The following is a 25549-nucleotide window of genomic DNA, read 5'->3' as shown; positions in this document are numbered from 1 at the left end:
GACATCACAATGGCGTCCTGCAAACGCTTTCGTTTTAGTAGTTCTATATCTCCGGTCATGTTTTTATTCGTTATAGGTGTTAAAGACATCATAAGGTAGTTCATTTAAACCGACTTATAGCAGTTTATATTAGTTTATTGCGATTTTCCTGGATTTCTTTGTGACGCGCTTTCACTAGTTGGGCACCTCTCCAGTGGGTGGCTGTCGTTAGCTGCTATTTAGCAATGAGAAGAGGACATCTTTCAACCAAAAGATGATTGTTCTGGAGAAAGGACACCTTGCCCAAGATTCTGATGGAAGCTCGGCAAATAGTAAGCAATCTTTATGTTGTTAATTCGTATTTATGTTGACAAATGTCAAATAATAATTCCGCCATGAGACCGGTGCGGTCTCGCTTTAGCGCACGCTGTATGCTTGAAGTAACGTTAATTTTAAAAAGGTAACCCAGCGATTGCATTAAGAACTAATTTGTCTTTCAATTGCTGTCCAACCTGTATTTTTTTAGTCAAGTTTATGAATAGTTTTCGATTAGAATAGGTGCCTCTCCAAGATGGCGCCGGACAGATTTCTTGAAATTTTGGCCACTAATCACATTGTATAACCACGAATTGTGCCGCTAAATATGCACATTTCCGAACAAACTCTATATGCATTGTGTAATATGATGTTATAGGACTGTCATCTGAATTCTGAGAAGGTTATTGAAAAAATTAATATATTTTGGTGGTTTATACGTTATCGCTATTTTTGCCTTGAATCAATGCTGTTGTGATGTTTGCTATTGTGGTAAGCTAATATAACGCTATATTGTGTTTTCGCTGTAAAACACTTAGAAAATCTGAAATATTGGCTGGATTCACAAGATCTGTGTCTTTCATCTGCTGTACGCTGTGTATTTTTAATAAATGTTTTATGATGAGTAATTAGCTAATACACGATGGTCTCTGTAGTTATTCTAGTCGCTTTGGTGAGAGTTGTGATGGTGGCTGCAATGGTAAACTCTGATTTATACCTGAAATATGCACATTTTTCTAACAAAACATATGCTATACAATAAATATGTTTCTTGGTTAGTGGCTATTTATATCTTTATTTGGTCGAATTTGTGATAGCTACTGATGGAGGAAAAAAATGGTGGAGTAAAGAAGTGGTGTCTTTTGCTAACGTGGTTAGCTAATAGATTTACATATTGTGTCTTCCCTGTAAAACATTTAAAAAATCAGAAATGATGGCTTGATTCACAAGATGTGTATCTTTCATTTGGTGTCTTGGACTTGTGATTTCATGAACATTTTATTATATGATATCCCTGTGGCTTTAGGCTAGGCTATGCTAGTCAGCTTTTTTGATGGGTGTGCTCCCGGATCCAGGTTTGTGAGGCGTTAGATGTTAAAGTTTACAAAGCTGGCCATATGTGGATGTTGAATTTTACTTTATGGGTTGGTTATGTAGGCTTCTTCTAATCCATCGCTTTCTACTACATATAATAACACGTAAAATTATATATTTACATTAAAAACCAAAGTCTATCAGAATTCCAGTAATTCCAGTAAATGCTATACCCCTTGATCTTCAAGAATAGGACTTGGAAATGGAAGTATAGATTAGCCAAATTGTATTACCTGAGCATAACCCCAAAACTAAGGACTTATTAGCCAGCCTCACTCTGTTGTTTATGATTTTGTTGTCATGAATCACTGATTGGGCTCATTCATTCGAGTTGAAAAATAAATGCTGCGCTCAAGGAATGGCATGCTTTGAGCACTACTGAAAAGTGCTATTTACATGTGAAAATGTATGCCATATGCTGCATTTGCTGTAGGCCTATTGTTCACCTTTTTGTTGGTGACACTTTGATATCGTGATAATATGCAGCTGTTTAAAGGGCAAATAGAAAGATGAAACAATAACAAAACCTGGACGCCTCTGTTTTGGTAAAAAGCTGAGGGATGGGCCTGGAGAAATGTAACCACTCTCAGATTAATAGACAGAGCTATGGATGCAAGGACTGACCATCCATGCAATCAAAATTATTATATTAAACATGGTATGAGGCTATACAGTGTTTTTTTTACAATGTTGCATTTACAATGTTTATAAAGTATTTAACTTAAAATGTTTACAAACATTGGAGAAAAACAAGCTTATTTTTACATTTGTTTAACACTTTTTGGGTTACTACATGATTCCATGTGTTATTTCATAGTTTTGATGTCTTCACTACTATTCTACAATGTAGAAAATAGTACAAATAAAGATAAACCCTTGAATGTGTAGGTGTGTCTAAACTTTTGACTGCTACTGTATGAAGTGGCTAATAGCAGTAAGGCCAAAATAAAATGTATACCCAAAGGGGTTCTGAGATGTTAAATCTAAAAGCTAAATGATCCTTGGTATGACCATCTTAGCTTAGTAGAACTCCCCTCCCCGGCTTAGACTCTGGTGTGATTATCAATGTTCTCTGAAAGCATTGTGTTCAATAGGTCTGACTAGTAGGGGAGGTTTGCAGTCATTTAACAGTGGAAAAACGTTCTGCCTGCAGCAGTAACAGCCTGATCTGTCACACCGGTCCGGGCCGCTCCAGCTCTCTACAGCACAAGACACAGGCAGATAGATAGGCTCTCAGGAAGCCAGTTCAGCCATGTTGGCTTCTCTAGCCAAGTTACTCAGCACTTTCTGTGGCCACTCAGGAGAGAAGGACCTGGGAGCACATCCAACAGCTCTGATTGCCATCAGGAGTGAAAACCACGGATGAGGCAGAAAACATTCAACAAAAGATTATACCTGCAACTCTACGATCACACCCGTCATTATCCAAGGTTGTTGATGGGTACAATTTGCAACATTCAATGTCTTGAGTAACTTACCTTAAATTTGTGCAACTGTAGAAAAGGTAAACAAACCCCTTCTGAAGTGAATTTAGAACATAATATCCGATCTATAAAATCAGGTCATACTGTTTTGCTCACTGATTAGGGAGATAGTGTATTGTATGAACACTGTAAACCGCTGTCACATCTCTCATGTTTGAACATGTAAAGACTATGAAGACTATGATGGAGTGCTGTGATCTTTTGTGAAGAGGCTATATGAACTAATGAAGAAGTGATCTGTGATGGGTAGAGCACAGTATCGTGCATGATAACAGAGTCCCAGACCCCATTCCCCCACTCAGTCGAAAAAAACTCTCTATGTGGTTCCATGGGTTCACCGTGTGTGTGTGTGTGTAATTGCACCAAGTGAATGCATAATTTGGACAACAACAGACTACTTTTTACATACATTTACATTTAAGTCATTCAGCAGACGCTCTTATCCAGAGCGACTTACAAATTGGAAAGTTCATACATATTCATCCTGGTCCCCCCGTGGGAATTGAACCCACAACCCTGGCGTTGCAAGCGCCATGCTCTACCAACTGAGCCACACGGGACTGGGACTTACTTAAGGTAAGGCTTTGAAAATGTATATTTTGTGGGAGACTGTTTAGACATCAAAACCCTTTTCATGTTTCTACATTATATCTATAATTATAATATACTGAGTTTCACAAGCACTGTATGGATTTCATCCAAACCAAATGCATCAAGAATACCAAACGAGTACCATGTTCATTCTTTAGTAGAACATTTTGGTAGAGAACGTTCTACAGCGCCAACAGAACAGCAGGAGAACGCTGGACACAAGAGGTTATTAATCGTGACAGTTTGTAGATGCTCAGAAAATGCAACTCTTAAATTCTTCTTCAAAGCTGCAATTGAAAAGCTCATGTTACTAATTGATGAACACCCTCCTTGGTGAACAGGCTGTCTTGAATTAAACATGTTTGGTTATTTCTTGCCGGAGTGTTGATGTGAACAAAGTTAGTTAAATCTAGCAGATGTATTGTAAGTAGGTTAGTGAGGCGATCACTGCCGATTTTTCTGAGGAAAGCAGATCAAATGGAGCCAAACTGTGTGGTGCTTGCAGATGGGATCCTGGCATGGTTGGCCCTGTGCCCCGGATGCTCTCTTTGGCCAGGCAGTCAGGCTGTCTCTCTCACCAACCAATGGTGCCGGCTCTCAGCTAGCTGCAGGTGTGGCAGCACGGCAGGAAGGTGGATAACTAACTAACAACACTTCCCTGCTCCCTCTGCACCATAGTACAGTAATGTATGCATCTCTTCCTGCTCCCTCTCTCTTCTCTTCCTCCCAACCTTCTCTATCCCTCAGCAGAGTCCCTCACTTCCTGCCCCACATAACAGTCCCGCCCCGGGTAACTGTGCCTCGGTAGGTCAGTGTGCCTTACTAGGGAGAGGACAGGCTGTGGTAACTAAGTGCCATGGCGGATCCTAGCCTGGTTGTACCCATTCAAACACAACAGGATCACTCCCCGCCGACACCTTTTTTTTCTGAGGGAAACACTCGCTCTCACCATAATTGCCTCTGTAATTACTGTAATTTGTCAAAAGCACACCTGATTTATAGTCAATTAAAAATATACCGGAAAAGAGACAGTGGGTCCTGCTGGAACAGAGGAAAGTGATTAATGTAGCAGAATTACTACAGCCATGAGAGTGGCATGATCTGGATATGAATGCTGCCATGCGGAAAACACTGGGAACCCCAGTCCTCAAGTCAACCATGTCTTTCAGAAATCACCCGGAGTTAGAAAGTAGAGCAACAGTAGGAGATTTCAGATATTCAGGTTACACTAACAGCTATGGACTTTACTATGACACCAGCGGTCTAGTAAAAGGTTGATCGATGGATAATAGACTATTTACAAAGCAAATCTTTAAAAAACTGTTGGCTTTGTGGCAAGAAACTCATATTTTAAAAGGTCCTTCAAGTCAACCATCAAGTTGACAAATGTAGCATGAGGCAATGCAAACATACTATTGAAAATGATTACTTACAGCGCCACCAACAAAGTATACATGCACGGGAATGGGAATTCAGAGGAAGTTATGTGTAGGGAAAAACAGACAGAATATAAATCTCTCTTTAATACTCTCTTTAATATTCAACATGATAGAAGATTTTGTTGTGGGTGAATAGGTCTCAAGGTTGGTGCGCTTATCAAATGAACAAATCTTGAAAACTGCCAATTGTGTGCGTGTGCAGGGGGGGTCCACAAACATGCTACTGCGAATGTGTGTGAGTGGGTGCCTGGAGCACAAGGACAGAGTACTTTATCATGTACACTCAAATCTTGAAGCGGAACCTCAAGAAGTAAAAAATAAAACAAAGAGAGCATGTTACATTTAACCAATTTATCTAAAACCAGTAGGCTATTTCAGAATCAAAGTACTTTCAAATTGTCCCGATGATCAAGTCAGAGTGAATACAGGGTAGAGACAGGGATCCTGTCATAGGAGCTCAATACAGTTAATAAGCCATGGGCTCAGAGGAGAGGGCTCTATCCTCAACTGTCCATTATGCATAGGAAGAGTCCCTCATAAAGCTAATGGAGGTGTGGCTCTGCCTGATATAATGCTGGAAGAGAAGTTTCAAAAACCTCAATAACTGCATTGCAATTATGTATTGTATTTGAACTCTTGAAGCAATGAGCACAACTTTATGAGATGCCATTGTAAGTGAAACACTTGGGCTCTCGAGTGTCTAAGGCACTGCAACTCAGTGCAAGAGTTTGTCACTAATGTCCCTGGTTCAAATCTAGGCTGTATCACATCGGACTGTGATTGGGAGTCTCATAGAGTGGTGCACAATTGTCTGGGTTAGGCTGACATTGTAAGTAAGAATTTGTTCTGAACTGACTTGCCTAGTTAAAAAAAGGTTATAATTAAATGTCTTCTACATAGTTTTTTTTCTCTATGAGACATCAACTGGTGAGAACTTGAGCTCCTACTTGAGCTCCAACTTTAGTTATGGCACAGTAAAAGTGATTTCTATTGCCGTGCTGCCTAAAGTGCTGAGAAGTCAAAATTGGTAGAAATGTGAGTGGCTGCCTTTGGTTTGTGATTTTGCTGGGATGTGTTTGAAAGTGACACTCTAAATCCCACTGGTAGTGGGGTTCTGTATCAGAATACAGTTTGTTTTTGTACCATCACATTTTATTTCAGCGAGGTATAATGCCTTACTGATACTGGAGCTCATGTTGAGTTCGTGAGAGTGTGCTCAGAGAGATTACAGGATCAATTTCATTGGGTTTTCATAAATTGAGCGACATTACATTTTTTATTCATTACCAAACAGAGGAGATATACATTTCCAATCTGCCCAACTCTAAAACTCCAGCACTAAAACTAACATACCTGATTGAACTACTCTCCACATCGCTAATATGAAAGCACTCAAAGTCTATTCTATTACAGGGTCTCTATTACTTTTTCCATTTAAAAGCAAATTATTTCATTTTGAGTTTTGCTTTTCAGACCAAGCTTACCGCAAGAGAAGGTTAACTATGCCTTCAAAGAATATGCTGAAGAATTGAAAGAATAGGCTCACCTCACATAACATCTAGGTTCAATACATTGGACTTTTCTATGTCCAACTAATTTAGAGTCAGACAGAAAGCTGAAAGCTGCCTACTATACCAGAAGCACAATGAGTCTGGAACAGTGTGTTTTATAGAGTATGCTATTCCGAGGACGTCTGATCATGTATATATGCTTAACATCACTTCGTCAGTTAGGCAGGACAGGTGCGGAATGGGACAGGGGCGGTGGCGGTGATAACTTCCTCTTTATTCACGCCATCCGCTCTCTGCACATTTGCTTATGGATTTCCATTTGCATTTCTGACATCAATTATTCATGTAATTAGATGTTGTCCATCTGGAAGAAATGGTACTTGAGTGTGAATGTGACTGTGTCTGTTGGTCGCTGCCTAGTTTCTAACAGAACCCATTAGAAAGATGAATGTCCTTGACCTAGGCCTTCCCAAACATGTAGCGGCCCTCTACATACCGCCCCTATCCTGGTAATTACAGGACTTCCCTGCCTGAATACGGGCGAGGGATAGGAGTGCAGCTGGGCCGATTTAAATAAATCTGCATGTGTCACCTACAGAGCCAGCACCCAGCCTGAGTCAGTGTCTCTCTGACTGGCTCACTGCACAGCCTCACTACAAAGCCGACCTGCAGCTCACAGGGGCTCAGTCTGCTTTGTGCTGCAGTGTCTAATGAATCTGACTGCATCCCTCTGTCCCTGATTCCCTGCAGTCTGAGTGCTTATGCTATAGCCAAGCATACTAACTCTTTATCTTCTTGCTAAACTATTTCAGCAACCGTGCATCTCTTCCAATTGGGCTAGAAGATATTTTAGACAAAAGCTGTGTCAAAGCTTTTTTTCATTGAGAATGTGTGTACAAGGATGTGTGTCTCGGGGGAAGGTGTGTTGTGAAGTAGACTATCTACTCGTCTGTGTGAGGAAATGTTTGTGTGCTAACCCCCCATGGTGTGTTGTGTTTCTGCTGACAGGAGCATATTCAAGGTAATGGAAGTGTACTGCTGTCCCAGAGCGGTGCACTAAAACTGAACTATGCTCTGTCTCGCTGGACCTCACGATTACAAAATGCCTCACTGCTTCTCCCAATCAAGCACAATGAAATAAAAAATATTGAAAGACAAAACTTGGGCAGAGTCGTCATGTTACGGTAGAGAATATAAAATATGTTTTGTTGTACTGAAAAAGCAGCACTCCCTCTGCAGTGCCACTTCAGAAGTGTGTTCTATAGTCAAATGCCACTATGAACCATGACTTTTCTGTCATTAATGAAATGTCAGGCTGTGACTGCATGTACATACACACGCCACACTAATTTATCAGTAACGAGACTAGTTAAATCTTTAAGTGAAACTGACAGCATTTTAGCAACATCAAGTCCTATAAAATAGGTTCATATACATACAGTCCTATAAAATAGGTTAATATACATACAGTCCTATAAAATAGGTTCATACACATACAGAGGAATATGACACATTTTTTATGTTGATAAGCGAGTACTGAGATATGGTCATTTTCAAGTTTTCATACTTTCATATAATGTTTGGGAATGACGTAGTGTAAGGCATTTGTGAAAATTCTATAGCAATATAGAGTGGGAAAGGGGCCGTTCATTTGGACAATATATAGACACTGCAGTAAATAAAACCTAATAAAAGCATGTCAGTCTTGTCTAGGACCGGACTCTACACAGACTGGTGCACCGTAGCCAATCAGAGCTACAGTAGGCCTATATGCAAATAAGCCATTTGCCACATGGGCCTGCCATCATTCACTTTGAACTGGACTGTGTGTTTGCAGGCAGTAGCAACAGCATGAATTTAGATCATTAGAAAGCATTCACTAAAAGCCACATAATACACCTGAATGAATTTCTGCAAATATGTGACCCAATTCAGGACACTAGGCATATGTCGCAAGTCACCACTTCACAGGAGAGCCGTTTGAATGTACTTTTTTATTTATTATCAAAATGCGTTTTTTGGCAGAAATGCCTTCTCGAACATGTGAACTTCCATGTGCTAAAGCTTAAGAGGGTGTGAACGATGCTGAATGGGTGTAGACAAAGAAGAGCGCTTCACTAGATACCAAAGCATTCAAAGGCGATCTTCTCAAATGCAGTGTATGGTATCCAATTTAGTAGCTCTGAGTCTCTACTTTTATCCAATGTAAAAAATAGAAAAAACACATTTTTCTACATAAGACCGAATCCAGGTGGTGAGTTACATGTAAATACCAGGAGAGCCCTCTTACATTTGGTAACTTTACAGTCCTATTGATCAAACAATCGTGAAAAGGTAGGCTCTCTCTACCTCAGTAATGTACAGGGGTGCAACTTTCACTGTGGATGGTGCACATTCTGAAATTGCATTTTTGTCATTGGAATGTGATACAAAACGAGGCAACGGTGTGCTTTAGGATCATGCGGACACCTCCGAGCTAGGCTGTTTGGAGTGTTTTCTGACTGAATTTTTTTTTTAAATGTATGTCCCCCCACTTATTAAACCAAAGTTGTGCCCCTGGTTATGCACACAAAAAAAACAAGATCAACAATGAATGTTAGCAGGAGCGAGATGAGCTATAATCTAACGAGGGAACAGTAGACAAACCCTCTCAAACTTTTTTAGCTTTTACAGTGCCTTCAGAAAGTGTGCATACCTCTGGACTTTTTTCACATTTTGTTGTGTTACAGCCCGAATTCAAAATGGATAAAAAAATGTTTAAACATATCATCCATCTACTCACAATACCCCATAATGACAAAGTGAAAACACCTTTTTAGAATTTGTTGTAAATGTATTGAAAATATAATACAGAAATGTCTCATTTACTTAAGTAGTCAAACCCCTGAATCAATACTTGTTAGAATCAATCACCTTTGGCAGTGATTACAGCTGTGTGTCTTTCTGGGTCTCTAAAAGCTTTACACACAGTGGTTCCTCATTTAAAAGCTGCATATTAAGGCAGTATAGCGTGCAGTATGCTGTGGTACAATTCGGTGTATCGCAGTGCTTGCCGTTAATACTAATTTCTTATCACCAGAGGGCACATGTGACGAAGAAGTCTGTCACTGGCCGCGGGCAGCGTTTGGTACACTAACACACACACATCGCCTCTCCCTGCTCCGTTATCAGCTACGTTAACAATGTGGGTCGACACACAAGTTAACTTCGCTGTCTTAGTACATACATTACACTTTATTGTTACCTCCCGTCAGTAACAGTTTATGGTATAAAGAACATACAGACAAGCGTTCATGTTTAATTTAAGCAACGTTTATTGTACTTATTAATGTTATGGATGAGGGCATTGTTTGTTTGGTTCTGTTCCTCTCTCTCCGTCTCTGTAGCTTCCAGGTATACTGGGATAAGGACCAGAGCTACGGCAATCGGGCTGGCTTTGTAGTGCCCGTCCCGAATGGCTCGTTCATGTAAATGGGCATATTGAAAGACACCATGTCAGTAGTGATGTGATTTTGTAATTGTATTATATTGTTATATTGTATCATGAGAAACAGATTGCAGAGGTGCAATGTATATAATTCATGATGTTTAGCTGAGTGGAAAATGTAGGCTTTGATGATGGTAATTGCTTAATCAATTAGTACTTGGTATGTTCTGATGGGAGGGGCTTCCTCTACAAAATGAGCCTCTGAACTGTCCGTTTACCTTGGGAACGTTATTTTTCCAAACATAAAAATTCTGCCCCCTAGCTGAAAGAAGTTAAAGTGTACTGTTAGCTAGTTAGCTGGCTGGCTAGCTAACGTTACGTGTAGGATCTGCATAGTAATATTATTTGTACCTCAGAGCCATTTACTTTGCTAGTTATAGCATAATATTAGCTAGCTAACATTGAACTTGATTGGTTAGCTACCTGCAGATTCATGCAGGGTAGTAATGTTATTGTAAGGTTCTGCTTTTCTTTTCTTAGTCAACCTTGTTTTTCTTTTCTTTGTGCTCTTGAATGTAGCCCTGTTTCTTTGTATTCTGGAACGTAGCCATGTCTTTCATTTTTGTTCATTGATTTCACCTGTGTTCGTTTCTCAACTCGTCTCATCAGCTCCCTATTTAGTTTCTGTTAGTATGGTTGTGAGAGTTCTTTTTTGACTGCCTACCTGTGTTCGACCATTGTCTGCCTGTGACCACGATTCCTGCCTTCTGCGAAGGCTTAATAAACATCTGCCGCGTTCTGCACGTGAATCTACACCTTTTTCTCCCTGAGTATTCATTACAGTTATGAGTTTGGGATTATGGTTCATTGTTTAGCCTGCTAGCTACATATCTAAGCAATAGACTCCACTATGTAAGTAACTATTCAATAGAATGTTTATTGCGACAAAATTTGATAGACAAAGCTGGAAAATTCACCCTGGCGATCTACTCCAATTTCAGAGCAGTCTCGTCTGAGTGTGCCAGAGCGCAGAATAACTGACAAATTTTACAAATGCTCAACACTCATTGAGTATGGCCGGTTTCAGTAAACATTGGCAAAAACATGTAATTAAATTGTTGCAAGCAGCACAGTTGCAGTCACCAACACTCTGGATAACATAGCAGCCTAACCAGCTCTGCTAGGGTGAGTAAAATGTTCAGAGTGAGCTGTTCGTTTGTGTCTGGAAGTAGCTAGCAAGCTAGCCACCGTTAGCCAGTCAGCTTGGTTGCTTGACTGCAATTGTTAGGTCAGAACGCTTGGATCAACCATACTCCTCGGCCAGAGCATCCAGTGTATGCTCCGAGAGCGAAAGATTGAATTTACGAACGGACAATCTGACCATGCCAAGTTTTAGAACACCCAGAGCACACTCTGGCACTCCAGATTAAATTTACAAACACACCCGTATGTCATGGATCCCCCCGGTACTGCTGCTCATTCTGTTCACCAGCTCCGGAGGTCTACGTCACCAGCCTTCTAGGCGTCACTGAACTGGATTCATTACCACCAACCCCGGACTGTCTTGTTTCATTAAGTCATTGTGCTATCGTATCGGCTTCCATGCTACGTGTTGTTGTGCACTTGTTTTACGGGTCTCATCCTGTGTATTATTTAGAGGTCTACACTTCGCTTTTCTGTTTGGGTGGAGAAAATGTAACCCCCTTTTACGTATTCCTGCGCATGTCTCCAATCATTATACACCATGACACCATATTATAAGCCAGTCTTTGAAATCTTTGTTTCACATGTGAATCCTTAAAGAGATGGGTGGGGCTAAAGCTTAAGAGGGTGTGAACAATGCTGAATGTGTGTAGACAAAGAAGAGCTCTCCAGTAGGTTCCAAAACATTCAAAGGCCATTTTCTCACAAGTAAGTTTACAAGTTTATCAACTTTAACAGGATAAAGTTTCCCATTGTTCCTCAACTGCAGTGTATGATAATTTTCTAACTCTAAGTCTCTACTTTTACCCAACGTAAAAACCTTTTTTTTAATTTATTTTTTTAAATGTTGCTACATAAGACCGAATCGAGCCGGTCGGTCACATGTCTATATGGCATCAATACGTTTTGGCTTGAGAAACTGACAATACGACAATCCAACAAATACAGTACCAGTCAAAAGTTGACACCTACTCATTCAAGGGTTTTTCTATATTTTTTACTATTTTCTACATTGTAGAATAATAGTGAAGACATCAAAACTATGAAATAACACATTTGGAATCATGTAGTAACCAAAAAAGTGTTCAACAAAATCAAAATATATTTTATATTGTACATTCTTCAAAGCTTTGCTCACTCTTGGCATTCTCTCAACCAGCATCATGAGGAATGCTGCTTTTCTAACAGTTGCCACATATGTTGAGCACTTGTTGGCTTGTCGGTTCAACTCATCCTAAACCATCTCAATTGGGTTGAGGTCGGTTGATTGTGGAGGCCAGGTCATCTGATGCAGCACTCCATCACTCTCTTTCCTGGTCAAATAGCCCTTACACAGCCTGGAGGTGTGGTTTGGGTCATTGTCCTGTTGAAAAACAATGGGATGGCAGATCGCTGCAGAATGCTGTGGTAGCCATGCTGGTTAAGTTTGCCTTGGATTTTAAATACCCAGCAATGCACCCCCACACCATCACACCTCCCCCTCCATGCTTCACTGTGGGAACCACACATGCAGAGATCATCCGTTCACTTAATCTGCGTCTCACAAAGACATGGCAGTTGGAACCAAAAATCTTAGTTTGATTTATCAGACCAAAGGACTGGTCTAATGTCCATTTGCACGTGTTTCTTGGCCCAAGCAAGTCTCTTCTTCTTAATGGTGTCCTTTTAGTAGTGGTTTCTTTGCATTAATTGGACCATGAAGGCCTGATTCACGCAGTCTCCTCTGATGTTGATGTTGAGATGTGTCTGTTGCTTGAACTTTGAAGCATTTATTTGGGCTGCAATTTCTGAGGCTGGTAACTCTAATGAACTTATCCTCTGCAGCAGAGGTAACTCTGGGTCTTCCTTTCCTGTGGTGGTCCTCGTCAGAGCCAGTTTCATCATAGCGCTTGATGGTTTTTGCGACTGCGCTTGAAGAAACTTTCAGAGTTCTTGAAATATTCTGTATTGACTGACCTTCATGTCTTAAAGTAATGGACTGTCGTTTCTCTTTGCTTATTTGAGCTATTTTTGCCATAATATGGACTTGGTCTTTTACCAAATGTGGTTATCTTCTGTATACTTCCCCTAACTTGTCACAACACAACTGATTGACTCAAACGCATGAAGAAGGAAAGAAATTCCACAAATTAACTTTTAAAAAGGCTCGTGTTAATTGAAATGCATACCAGGTGACTACATCATGAAGTTGGTTGAGAGAATGCCAAGCGTGTGCAAAGCTGTCATCAAGGCAAAGGGTGGCTGCTTTGAAGAATCTCAAATATAAAATAATTTTGATTTGTTTAACACTTTTTTGGTCACTACATGATTTCATATGTGTTATCTCATAATTTTGATGTCTTCCCTAAAATAGTAAAAAAAAATAGAAAACCCTGGTATTAAGTAAGTGTGTCCAAACTTTTGTCTGGTACAGTACATCAATCATCTCAGCAACATTTTACTCGCGGTCGTGGAGCTGGTGGTATCACTGAAATGTAGTTGAAGTAAACATCTGAATTTTGAAAAAGTATTTTATTTTATATCAAATAATTAACATTATTTTATTAATGAAAACACAAAGATGTTGATTAACAAATACTTTGATATTTAAATCCCTACCTATTATATGGTTTATTTGCTGATTTATTTTATTTTTTCAATTAAAAACTATACCCTTAACCAGCATTCTCTTTAGACACACAGAGGCACTTACTTACGGTAATTGAGGGGGATTTTTCACACGTAGGCCAGACTAATTTGTTACTAATTGATTACCGGTATTTATCCTTTGTCACACTAATGTAAAGTGTGAAAAGCGATAATACTGTTTGTGCTTGCCTGGCTGAGTGAATGAGCTGATTTCACGGATAAAGTGAACAAACTAAGAAACCAACGGCAAAGTTACTGTTGAAGCTTTTTCATTTATTTATTAAGGCATGGCCATTTAGAAGGCCATTTTTCAATATAAAGCTATATTTGGCAGCATAAAGCTGAGCATCATTCATCATTCATGACTGTCATTCAAAATAAGTTATAGTATAATGCAGGGTTAAAGACATTCTTTCTGATCGGCTTTAGCATATGCCGTCTCTCTCGCTACAGCTCATTTTGTTTGAACTATTGTGTGGATTATAATAAATGTACATATATGTAGGGGTTGATGCATTTTTTGCAAGGGCAAGTTGTGTCTATTATATTGAGTTAGAAATGTAAAACTTTAGAGGACTTAAGCCTCAAATGCATTTCAAGTTTGCCCTTTTTGGCCTGTACAGGCTTCCTTTTTTTCACAGTTTAGTTTTGTGGAATAACTACCATGTTGTTGATCCATCCTCAGTTTTCTCTTATGACTGCAATTAAAATGTTTTAAAGTCACCATTTGCCTCATGGTGAAATCCCTGAGCGGTATACTTCTCTGGCAACTGAGTTAAGAAGGAGACCTGTATCTTTGTAGTGACTGGGTGTATTGATACACCATCCAAAGTGTAATTAATAACTACACCATGCTCGAAGGGATATTCAATGTCTGCTTGTTTGTTTTTTACCCAAATTGCACTGATAAACGATGGGGAATAGTAGCGAGCTTGTCCTACTGCAGCTTGCCTGCCAATGCATGCTTGTCCCAACCCACGTTTTGACAACTGAATGAGAACTTGCCTGCCTGCCCGCCCATTTGATCGATTCTGAATATGAAAATGTGGAAGATGGCACCGGAGGGGATGGCTGCCGTTTTATTGGCTCTTAATCAACTGTGCTATTTAGTTTTCTTTCGCGTTGTTAATAACTTGTTTTGTACATAATGTTGCTGCTACTGTCTCTTATGCCCGAAAAGAGCTACGGGACGTCAGAACTGCAATTACTCACCTCGAATTGGACGAAGAGTTTTTCTTTAATGAGTCAGATGGGAAACATATACTCCAAACACCTGAACAGGCCCTCATCCCGTCATTCGCTGGAGAAGGAAACGGAGATGCCTTGTGAGGATCAGGCGACGAGTGGCTAATCTGTCTTTGCCTTCAATACTGCTAGCTAATGCTCAATTGCTGGAAAATAAATGCGACGAACTGAGAGCGGTAAAACAAATTTATCAGCATGTTAAATGTGCAACCAGACAGAGGGAAAAAACTCTACACCACCTTTACTCCACACAGAGACACGTACAAAGCTCTCCCTCGCTCTCCATTTGGCAAATCTGACCATAATTATATCCTCCTGATTCCTGCTTACAAGCAAAAATTAAAGCAGGAAGCACCTGTGACTCGGTCTATTAAAAAGGGGTCAGATGAAGCAGATGCTAAACTACAGGACTGTTTTGCTAGCACAGACTGGAATATGTTCCCGGGATTCTTCTGAAGGCATTGAGGAGTACACCACATCAGTCACTGGCTTCATCAATGACGTCGTCCCCACAGTGACTGTACGTACATACCCCAACCAGAAGTCATGGATTACAGGAAATATTTGCACTGAGCTAAATGGTAGAGTTGCCGCTTTCAAGGAGCGGAAATCTAACCCGGAAGCTTAAAAGAAATCCCGCTATGCACTCCGACGAACCATCAAACAGGAAAAGCTTCAATGCAGGACTAAGATCGAATCGTAATACAAGGGCTCCGACGTTCATCTGATGTGGCAGGGCTCGCAAACTATTAGACTACAAAGGGAAGCACAGCCGAGAGCTGCCCAATGACACGAGCCTACCAGACGAGCTAAATAACTTATATGCCCTCTTCGAGGCAAGTAACACTGAAACATGCATGAGAGCAGCTTTAAACAGGTCAACATTCACAAGGCCGCAGGGCCAGGCGGATTACAAGGACGTGTACTCTGAGCATGCGCTGACCAACTGGCAAGTGTCTTCACTGACATTTTCAACCTCTCCCTGTCTGAGTCTGTAATACCAACATGTTTCAAGCAGACCACCATAGTCCCTGTGCTCAAGAACACTAAGATAAACTGCCTAAATGACTACTGACCTGTAGCACTCACATCTGTAGCCATGAAATGCTTTGAAAGGCTGGTCACGGCTCACATCAACACCATTATCCCAGAAACCCTAGACCCACTCCAATTTGCATACCGCACCAACAGATCCACAGATGATGCCATCTCTATTGCACTCCACACTGCCCTTTCACACCTGAACAAAAGGAACACCTACGTGAGAATGCTATTAATCGACTACAGCTCAGCGTTCAACACCATAGTGCCCTCAAAACTAATCACTAAGCTAAGGACCCTGGGACTAAACACCTCCCTCTGCAACTGGATCCTGGACTTCCTGACCTGTCCCCAGGTGTTAAGGGTAGGGAACAACACATCTGCCACGCTGATCCTCAACACGGGGGCCCCTTAGGGGTGCGTGCTCAGTCCCCTCCTGTACTCCCTGTTCACTCATGACTGCACGGCGAGGCATGACTCCAACACCACCATTAAGTTTGCCAATGACACAACAGTGGTAGGTAGGCCTGATCACGGACAATGATGAGCGCCTATAGGGAGGAGTTCAGAAACCTGACCATGTGGTGCAAGGACATCAACCTCGACCTCAACGTGATCAAGACAAAGGAGAAGATTGTGGACTACAGGAAAAGGAGGACCGAGCACGCCCCCATTCTCATCGACGGGGCTGTAGTGGAGCAGGTTGAGAGCTTCAAGTTCCCTGGCGTCCACATCACCAACAAACTAACATGCTCCAAGCACACCAAGTCAGTCATGAAGAGCGCACGACAAAACCTATTCCCCCTCAGAAGACTGAAAAGATTTGGCAAGGTTCCTCAGATCCTCAAAAGGTTTTACATCTACACCATTGAGAGCATTCTGACCGATTGCATCACTGCCTGGTATGGAAACTGCTCAGCCTCCGACCACAAGGCACTACAGAGGGTAGTGCGTACGGCCCAGTACATCACCGGGGCCAAGCCTCCTGCCATCCAGGACCTCCATACCAGGTTGTGTCAAAGACTCCAGCCACCCTAGTTATAGACTGTTCTCTCTGCTACCGCACGGCAAGCGGTACCGGAGCACCAAGTCTAGGTCCAAGAGGCTTCTACCCCCAAGCCATAAGACTCCTGAACAGCTAATCAAATGGCTACCCCCCTCCCCCCCCTCCCCACACCCTTCTATGCTGCTATTGCTCCCTGTTATTATCTATGCATAGTCACTTTAATACCTCTACCTACATGTACATAATACCCCGACACCGGTGACCCGGCACATTGAGTCTGTACCGGCACTCCCTGTATATAGCCCCACTATTGTTATTTACTGGTGCTCTTTAATTATTTGTTCATCTTATCTCTTACTTTTTTGGCAGGGTATTTTCTTAACCTGTTGAGGATGGGGGCGCTGTTGTGACTATTTATGCTAATCGTGTAATTTTTGAAACGGCTTCCCACAAAATCCTTGATCGTACAATATGCATATTATTATTATTATTGGATAGAAAACAGTCTATAGTTTCTATAGGAGTTGAAATTTTGTCTCTAAGTGGAACAGAGCCCATTCTACAGCAATTTCCCTGACATGGAGTCAGATTTCAGAAATTTTGGCCCCTGATCTGGAGTCAGTTAAAAGGGCACTGTTATTGCTATGAGTATACGGACACTGCTTACGTCTTCCCCTGGATGCCTTTACGTGATGACGATTTGAATGGGGTCGATTGCGCGTTCACAGGCACTACAAATTAAAAAACCCTGAGGCTAGTCACTCTTTTGGAGCTGCGTCATGCGCCTAGAGGACACCGACCCGCACCTGTTCCAAGCATTAGTGGAGGGAGTAATATTACTCGGGTCATGTTTCTACTCGTTATGGGAGTTAAAAACATCATAAGGTAGTTAATTTAAAGCGTTTTATAGCAATTTATATCCGTTTAGTGCGATTTTGGGACATTTATTTCTGAAACGCTGTGAATTGCTGGGCACGCTTCCAGTTCATCCCGAACGCAGTTGGCATTTCCACATGGCAAGAGGACAGCTTTCCACCAAAAGACGATTGGACCCAAGAAAGGATCCTTTGCCCAAGATACTGATGGAAGAACAGCTCAAAGTAGGACATTTTTATTATGATAAATCGTGTTTCTGTCGAAAAATGTTAGTGGCTTAGGACGCCATGTTTTTTGACGTAGCTTCGCTTGGCGCAAACTGTATTGAAAAGTAAGGATAATTTAAAAAATGTAATTCCGCGATTGTATTAAGAATTAAATTGTCTATCAATCCCTGTCCACCCTATATTTTTTAGTCACGTTTATGAGTATTTATGTATAAGAGTAGATCACTGTCTAAGTGGCGCACGGACATTTTCTCACCAGCTGGGCTACATTTCACATTGTCTAACCATGATTTTGGTGGCTAAATATAAACATTTTCGATCAAATTCTATATGGATTGTGTAATATGATGTTACAGGAGTGTCATCTGAAGAATTCTGAGAAGGTTAGTGAAAAGATTTATATATTTTGGCGATGTTGACTTTTATCGCTCACTTTGGCTAGAATCAATGCTGGGCTGCTATGTGCTATGTGCTATGCTAATATAACGATTTATTGTGTTTTCGCTGTAAGACACTTAGAAAATCTGAAATATTGTCTGTATTCACAGGATCTGTGTCTTTCGATTAGTGTATGCTGTGTATTTTTACGAAATGTTTGATGATTAGTAAGTAGGTAAACACGTTGCTCAATGTAGTTTTTCTAGTCCATTTGTGACGGTGGGTGCAATTGTAACCTATGCCATCTACCTGAAATATGCACCTTTTTCTAACAAAACCTATCCCATACCATAAATATGTTATCAGACTGTCATCTGATGAGTTTTTTTCTTGGTTAGGGGCTATAAATATCTTAGTTTAGCCGAATTGGTGATAGCTACTGGTGTTGGTGGACAAATAAAAGATGGTGGATTATGCTAATGTGTTTTTAGGTAATAGATGTACATCTTTACATATTGTGTCTTCCCTGTAAAACATTTTAAAAATCGGACATGTTGGCTGGATTCACAAGATCTGTGTCTTTCATTAGCTGTATTGGACTTTAATGTGTGAAAGTTAAATATTTTAAAAAAATATTTTTTTTGAATTTCGCGGCACTGGTTTTTCAGTGGGGGTGGGGGGGGAGTGCCGCTAGCGGCACCCTCATCCTAGACAGGTTAAAACGGCATTGTTGGTTAAGGGGTTTTAAGTAAGCATTTCACTAAGGTCTACACCTGTTGTATTCAGCACATGTGACAAATACAATTTGATTTGAAATACATTTGACAACTAAGAGATATGCTAACTGTGGAAAAGCTGTTGAAGTTCAGCATAGCTAGCTAGCAAAGTGATTCACATTTCTTGCTAGCTAACCAGATGACACTTGCATCTCTAGCTGTAGCCACCGAAAACGATATGGGGGGTGAAAAGTCGGCCACTCACCCATTCGTCCAATGACATCCTCCCAGCAGCTAGTTAGCTAGCTAACATTAGGCTCTGTGTTTTTAGCTTGCTAAATAAATAGCTACATAAATAGATAAACTAGCCTATTAGCCAAGAGACAATATCTCTCTCATCATCACTCATTACCTAGGTTTACCTCCACTGTATTCACATCCTACCATACCTTTGTCTGTACATTATTCCTTGAAGCTATTTTATCGCCCCCAGAAACTTCCTTTTACTCTCTGTTCTAAACGTTCTAAACGACCAATTCTCATAGCTTTTAGCCGTACCCTTATCCTACTCCTCCTCTGTTCCTCTGGTGATGTAGAGGTGAATCCAGGCCCTGCAGGACCTAGCTCCACTCCTATTCCCCAGGCACTCTCTTTTGATGACTTCTGTAACCGTAGTAGCCTTGGTTTCATGCATGTTAACATTAGAAGCCATTAGAAGTTTGTTTTGTTCACTGCTTTAGCACACTCTGCCAACCCAGATGTTTTAGCCTTGTCTGAATCCTGGCTTAGGAAGACCACCAAAAATTCTGACATTTTCATCCCTAACTACAAGATTTTCAGACAAGATAGAACGGCCAAAGGGGGCGGTGTTGCAATCTACTGCAAGGATTGCCTGCAGAGTTCTGTTTTACTATCCAGGTCTGTTCCGAAACAATTTGAACTCCTACTTTTAAAAATCCACCTCTCTAAAAACAAGTCTCTCACTGTTGCCGCCTGCTATAGACCACCCTCTGCCCCCAGCCGTGCTCTGGACACCATATGTGAACTGATTGCCCCCCATCTATCTTCAGAGCTTGTGCTGCTAGGCGACCTAAATTGGAACATGCTTAACACCCCAGCCATCCTACAATCTAAGCTTGATGCCCTCAATCTCACACAAATTATCAATGAACCTACCAGATATCACCCCAATTCCGTAAACACGGGTACCCTCATAGACATCATCCTAACCAACTTGCCCTCCAAATACACCTCTGCTGTTTTCAACCAAGATCTCAGCGATCACTGCCTCATTGCCTGTATCCGTAATGGGTCAGCGATCAAACGACCTCCACTCATCACTGTCAAACGCTCCCTGAAACACTTCAGCGAGCAGGCCTTTCTAATCGACCTGGCCGAGGTATCCTGGAAGGATATTGATCTCATCCCGTCAGTAGATGATGCCTGGATATTTTTAAAAAATGCCTTCCTCACCATCTTGAATAAGCATGCCCCATTCAAGAAATTTCGAACCAGGAACAGATATAGCCCTTGGTTCTCTCCTGACCTGACTGCCCTTAACCAACAGAAAAACATCCTATGGCGTTCTGCATTAGCATCGAACAGCCCCCGTGACATGCAACTTTTCAGGGAAGCTAGAAACCAGTATACACAGGCAGTTAGAAAAGCCAAGGCTAGCTTTTTCAAGCAGAAATTTGCTTCCTGCAACACAAACTCAAAAAAGTTCTGGGACACTGTAAAGTCCATGGAGAATAAGAACACCTCCTCCCAGCTTCCAACTGCACTGAAGATAGGAAATACTGTCACCACCGACAAATCCACTATAATTGAGAATTTCAATAAGCATTTTTCTACGGCTGGCCATGCTTTCCACCTGGCTACCCCTACCCCGGTCAACAGCACTGCCCTCCCCTCTGCTACTCGCCCAAGCCTTCCCCACTTCTCTTTCTCCCAAATACAGTCAGCTGATGTTCTGAAAGAGCTGCAAAATCTGGACCCTTACAAATCAGCCGGGCTAGATAATCTGGACCCTTTCTTTCTAAAACTATCTGCTGAAATTGTTGCCACCCCTATTACCAGCCTTTTCAACCTCTCTTTCGTGTCGTCTGAGATTCCCAAAGATTGGAAAGCAGCTGCGGTTATCCCCCTCTTCAAAGGGGGAGACACTCTAGACCCAAACTGCTACAGACCTATATCTATCCTACCCTGCCTTTCTAAGGTCTTCGAAAGCCAAGTCAACAAACAGATTACCGACCATCTCGAATCCCACCATACCTTCTCCGCTATGCAATCTGGTTTCAGAGCTGGTCATGGGTGCACCTCAGCCACGCTCAAGGTCATAAACGATATCTTAACCGCTATCGATAGGAAACAGTACTGTGCAGCCATATTCATTGACCTGGCCAAGGCTTTTGACTCTGTCAATCACCACATCCTCATCGGCAGACTCGACAGCCTTGGTTTCTCTAATGATTGCCTCGCCTGGTTCACCAACTACTTCTCTGATCGAGTTCAGTGTGTCAAATCGGAGGGTCTGTTGTCCGGACCTCTGGCAGTCTCTATGGGGGTGCCACAGGGTTCAATTCTTGGACCGACTCTCTTCTCTGTATACATCAATGATGTCGCTCTTGCTGCTGGTGAGTCTCTGATCCACCTCTACGCAGACGACACTATTCTGTATACTTCTGGCCCTTCTTTTGACACTGTGTTAACAACCCTCCAGGCGAGCTTCAATGCCATACAACTCTCCTTCCGTGGCCTCCAATTGCTCTTAAATACAAGTAAAACTAAATGCATGCTCTTCAACCGATCGCTGCCTGCACCTGCCCGCCTGTCCAACATCACTACTCTGGACGGCTCTGACTTAGAATATGTGGACAACTACAAATACCTAGGTGTCTGGTTAGACTGTAAACTCTCCTTCCAGACTCACATCAAGCATCTCCAATCCAAAGTTAAATCTAGAATCGGCTTCCTATTCCGCAACAAAGCATCCTTCACTCATGCTGCTAAACATACCCTTGTAAAACTGACCATCCTACCAATCCTCGACTTCGGTGATGTCATTTACAAAATAGCCTCCAAAACCCTACTCAATAAATTGGATGCAGTCTATCACAGTGCCATCCGTTTTGTCACCAAAGCCCCATATACTACCCACCACTGCGACCTGTACGCTCTCGTTGGCTGGCCCTCGCTTCACACTCGTCGCCAAACCCACTGGCTCCAGGTCATCTACAAGACCCTGCTAGGTAAAGTCCCCCCTTATCTCAGCTCGCTGGTCACCATAGCAACGCCCACCCATAGCACGCGCTCCAGCAGGTATATCTCTCTGGTCACCCCCAAAACCAATTCTTCCTTTGGCCGCCTCTCCTTCCAGTTCTCTGCTGCCAATGACTGGAACGAACTACAAAAATCTCTGAAACTGGAAACACTTATCTCCCTCACTAGCTTTAAGCACCAGCTTTCAGAGCAGCTCATAGATTACTGCACCTGTACATAGCCCATCTATAATTTAGCCCAAACAACTACCTCTTTACCTACTGTATTTATTTATTTTGCTCCTTTGCACCCCATTATTTCTATCTCTACTTTGCACCTTCTTCCACTGCAAACCAACCATTCCAGTGTTTTTTTTTTACTTGCTATATTGTATTTTGTTCGCCTCCATGGCCTATTTATTGCCTTTACATCCCTTATCTCACCTCACTTGCTCATATTGTATATAGACTTATTTTTCACTGTATTATTGACTGTATGTTTGTTTTACTCCATGTGTAACTATGTGTTGTTGTATGTGTCGAACTGCTTTGCTTTATCTTGGCCAGGTCGCAATTGTAAATGAGAACGTGTTCTCAATTTGCCTACCTGGTTAAATAAAGGTGAAATAAAAATAAAATAAATAAATAAAGTAATGACTGACTTGTTTGATTGTATTGACCTTCCCAGCCTTTGTTACATTTGTCTGTTTTTGTTCAAAATATTGAGTTATTTAACTGAGACAGTGAATCCTGAATGGCTGGAGGCAGCAAACAAATGTATTTGTGAATTATCTATTTTAATCATGCATTGAGCTGCATCCATCTATTCTGCCAACAATGACTTACTCTACGTCATGGAATTTGTCAAGTATAACCTACTTTAAACACCTTTAATAAAGTTGGTTTTGTAGCATAAACTGGGAATTTGATACTTTTGAATGATATTAGGTTTGTTTCATATTTGATACGTTTTTAAAATGCTGTCATTTCCACTTTAATGACTCATTCTCACCATTGCAATCTTTCATTGTTGCTGAGAAGAAACACCACACTCATGCTGCTGTGTACCCTGTTGGCATCCCTGTCAATCTCAGAGGACCTAGAACATAAGCAAGCAACCATAACTAATCTCGCTGAGCAGTATGAAGCTAGCTAGCAGACATGGCTAGAAATCCCGCTGGAGATAGAGACCAGCAGGCAGACATTACTGCCGATCCCACAGGAGCCGAGGACCAGTGAATTGTGACAGTAATGAGGCGGGGGCTGTTGGAGGAAGAGAGGGAGGGATCTCCCAGTACAGGGCTCTGTGGAGGCCATATAGAAACACTGTCACGATGACCAGGCCTTCTCGCAACAGACTCAATAGAACTGCTGTATCTGTGGTGATGACCTTGGTCATGAACTCGATGACTCTCCTCTGAGATCAAATAAACTTCTGTAAAGAATTCCCTTCTTTCTAACATTCTGTAAAATATCTATATGTGTACTGAGGAGGATTGAGACCTCTCGAGATATTGAGCAAATTCCTGCGCAACAGTTAACATGCCAATCGGGCTGACTGTGTCCGTGTGATGTGTTTTTTCCCCTCAACAGCAGAGTTTCTCAGTTAAAGACACCACAACTCACGGCAGCCTGCGGGTGAGAATCGCTTAGCAAGGTTTTGTAAACATCACACAATCAAGGAGAATAATTCATAAGCACAGTAACATTTTGTTGTTGTTGTGTTTGGAAACCATTGCTTCTATTTCCTGTTTTTAATAAGATTTTGCATGAATTATACTGAATGTTGGGAACATAACAGCCAGCCCACACATAATCACCTCTTCTACAACCCCAGGGGAAACTGCCTGACGCTAGGAGCTAGACAATGAGCAACTGTAGAGCTACAGTCTGCATGAAAATGTGTGTGCGCGTATGTCCGTGCATGCATATGTGTATGTGTCCATGAGTGAGACAGAGAAGGAAAGATAGATAACAGTAATTAAATACATTTGTATCTGAAGTGTTGTGCGCCTGCTTGACTTTCTCTAATCCTCCATATGTCAGGATGGTATCAGGTCTCTCACTCACTTTGTGTGAGAGGATGGTCCTTCTGGAAACCTCTGTTGTACTCCACCTGGTACTCCTTCACCTGAAAGCCAGGCACGCATCCCTTCTCCCCCTCCTCCTGGGTTCCAATATGGACAACCTGACAGACAACAGAGAAGAGAAGGATAAAGGTCAAGTTCAACTTCAGGAAAACTGCTGTCTTCTCTGACACACTTCTTTAATGATAATTAACATCATTAGCAGAAGACAGCGTCATTCTACTGCCAATGTTCGTCTATGGAGATTGCATGGCTGTGTGCTCAATTTTATACACCTGTCAGCAATGGGTGTGGCTGAAATAACCAAATCCACTAATTTGAAAGGGTGTCCAAATACTTTTGTATCTATAGTTTACATCCTTTAATAGGTGTCACTTCATCTCATCACTGTTCAGACCAGAGGTCATTCATGGGTCATGTGATATTGTCACCACACGCACCCATTGGAGTGACATGGTGTCCTCCAACTTATTCCATTCACATTGTTTCAAGCTGCAGCCATGACAATCGTCACAGTGCAGAATTATTAACCGTTTCTGATGGTAGCTCCTCTGCAAAACAGTACAATAATGCTCTCATTGCACAGTCTGAAAAGTATCAACAGTGCACATATCATAACACCCCTGATAACACATCATATTGTGACTCACATGGATATTTTATTGGCATTTCAATTATTACATAACCTATAGTGCAACACAAAAAACATCCTCTTTTAAATGTTATTTCGTACAAGAGGGGAAATGTCTGTTAGAATAAATACAGCCTCTTCAGGGACATTTTTAATCACTACTCCAGTCACTGAGTCCTCTCTGTTGTTGTTAAAGCAAAAGTTCAATGTAATTAAGACATCGCTCAAAAATGTCAGAATGCTCCTTTCCGTCACTGTAATGGTTGACTGACTGGAGGAGAGAATAAGAGAGATCACAGAGAGATAACAGCAACTGCGCAGGTAGCCAGCCAGGTGGGGAAATTGACTGATGCTCTTTCTCACTCATCATCAGATCAGGGATATGGATGTGATAATTATGGGATATGATG

At 41.5% G+C, this 25549-nt stretch overlaps 1 protein-coding gene across 1 annotated transcript in view; it reads right to left on the bottom strand.

Moving 5' to 3' along the window:
- Window positions 1–25549, bottom strand: part of LOC129867600 (cadherin-13-like) — a 276247-nt gene that overhangs the window by 92865 nt on the left and 157833 nt on the right. Inside the window, exon 2 of the mRNA XM_055941106.1 lies at window positions 24492–24609. Coding sequence (XP_055797081.1) covers window positions 24492–24609 — 118 coding nt within the window. The remainder of the gene's footprint in view (window positions 1–24491; window positions 24610–25549) is intronic.

Source organism: Salvelinus fontinalis, chromosome 12 (genome assembly GCF_029448725.1).
Source record: "Salvelinus fontinalis isolate EN_2023a chromosome 12, ASM2944872v1, whole genome shotgun sequence".
Taxonomy (NCBI): domain Eukaryota; kingdom Metazoa; phylum Chordata; class Actinopteri; order Salmoniformes; family Salmonidae; genus Salvelinus; species Salvelinus fontinalis.
The sequence above is the reverse complement of the archived record's forward strand: the minus strand, read 5'-3'. Positions and strand labels throughout refer to the sequence as shown.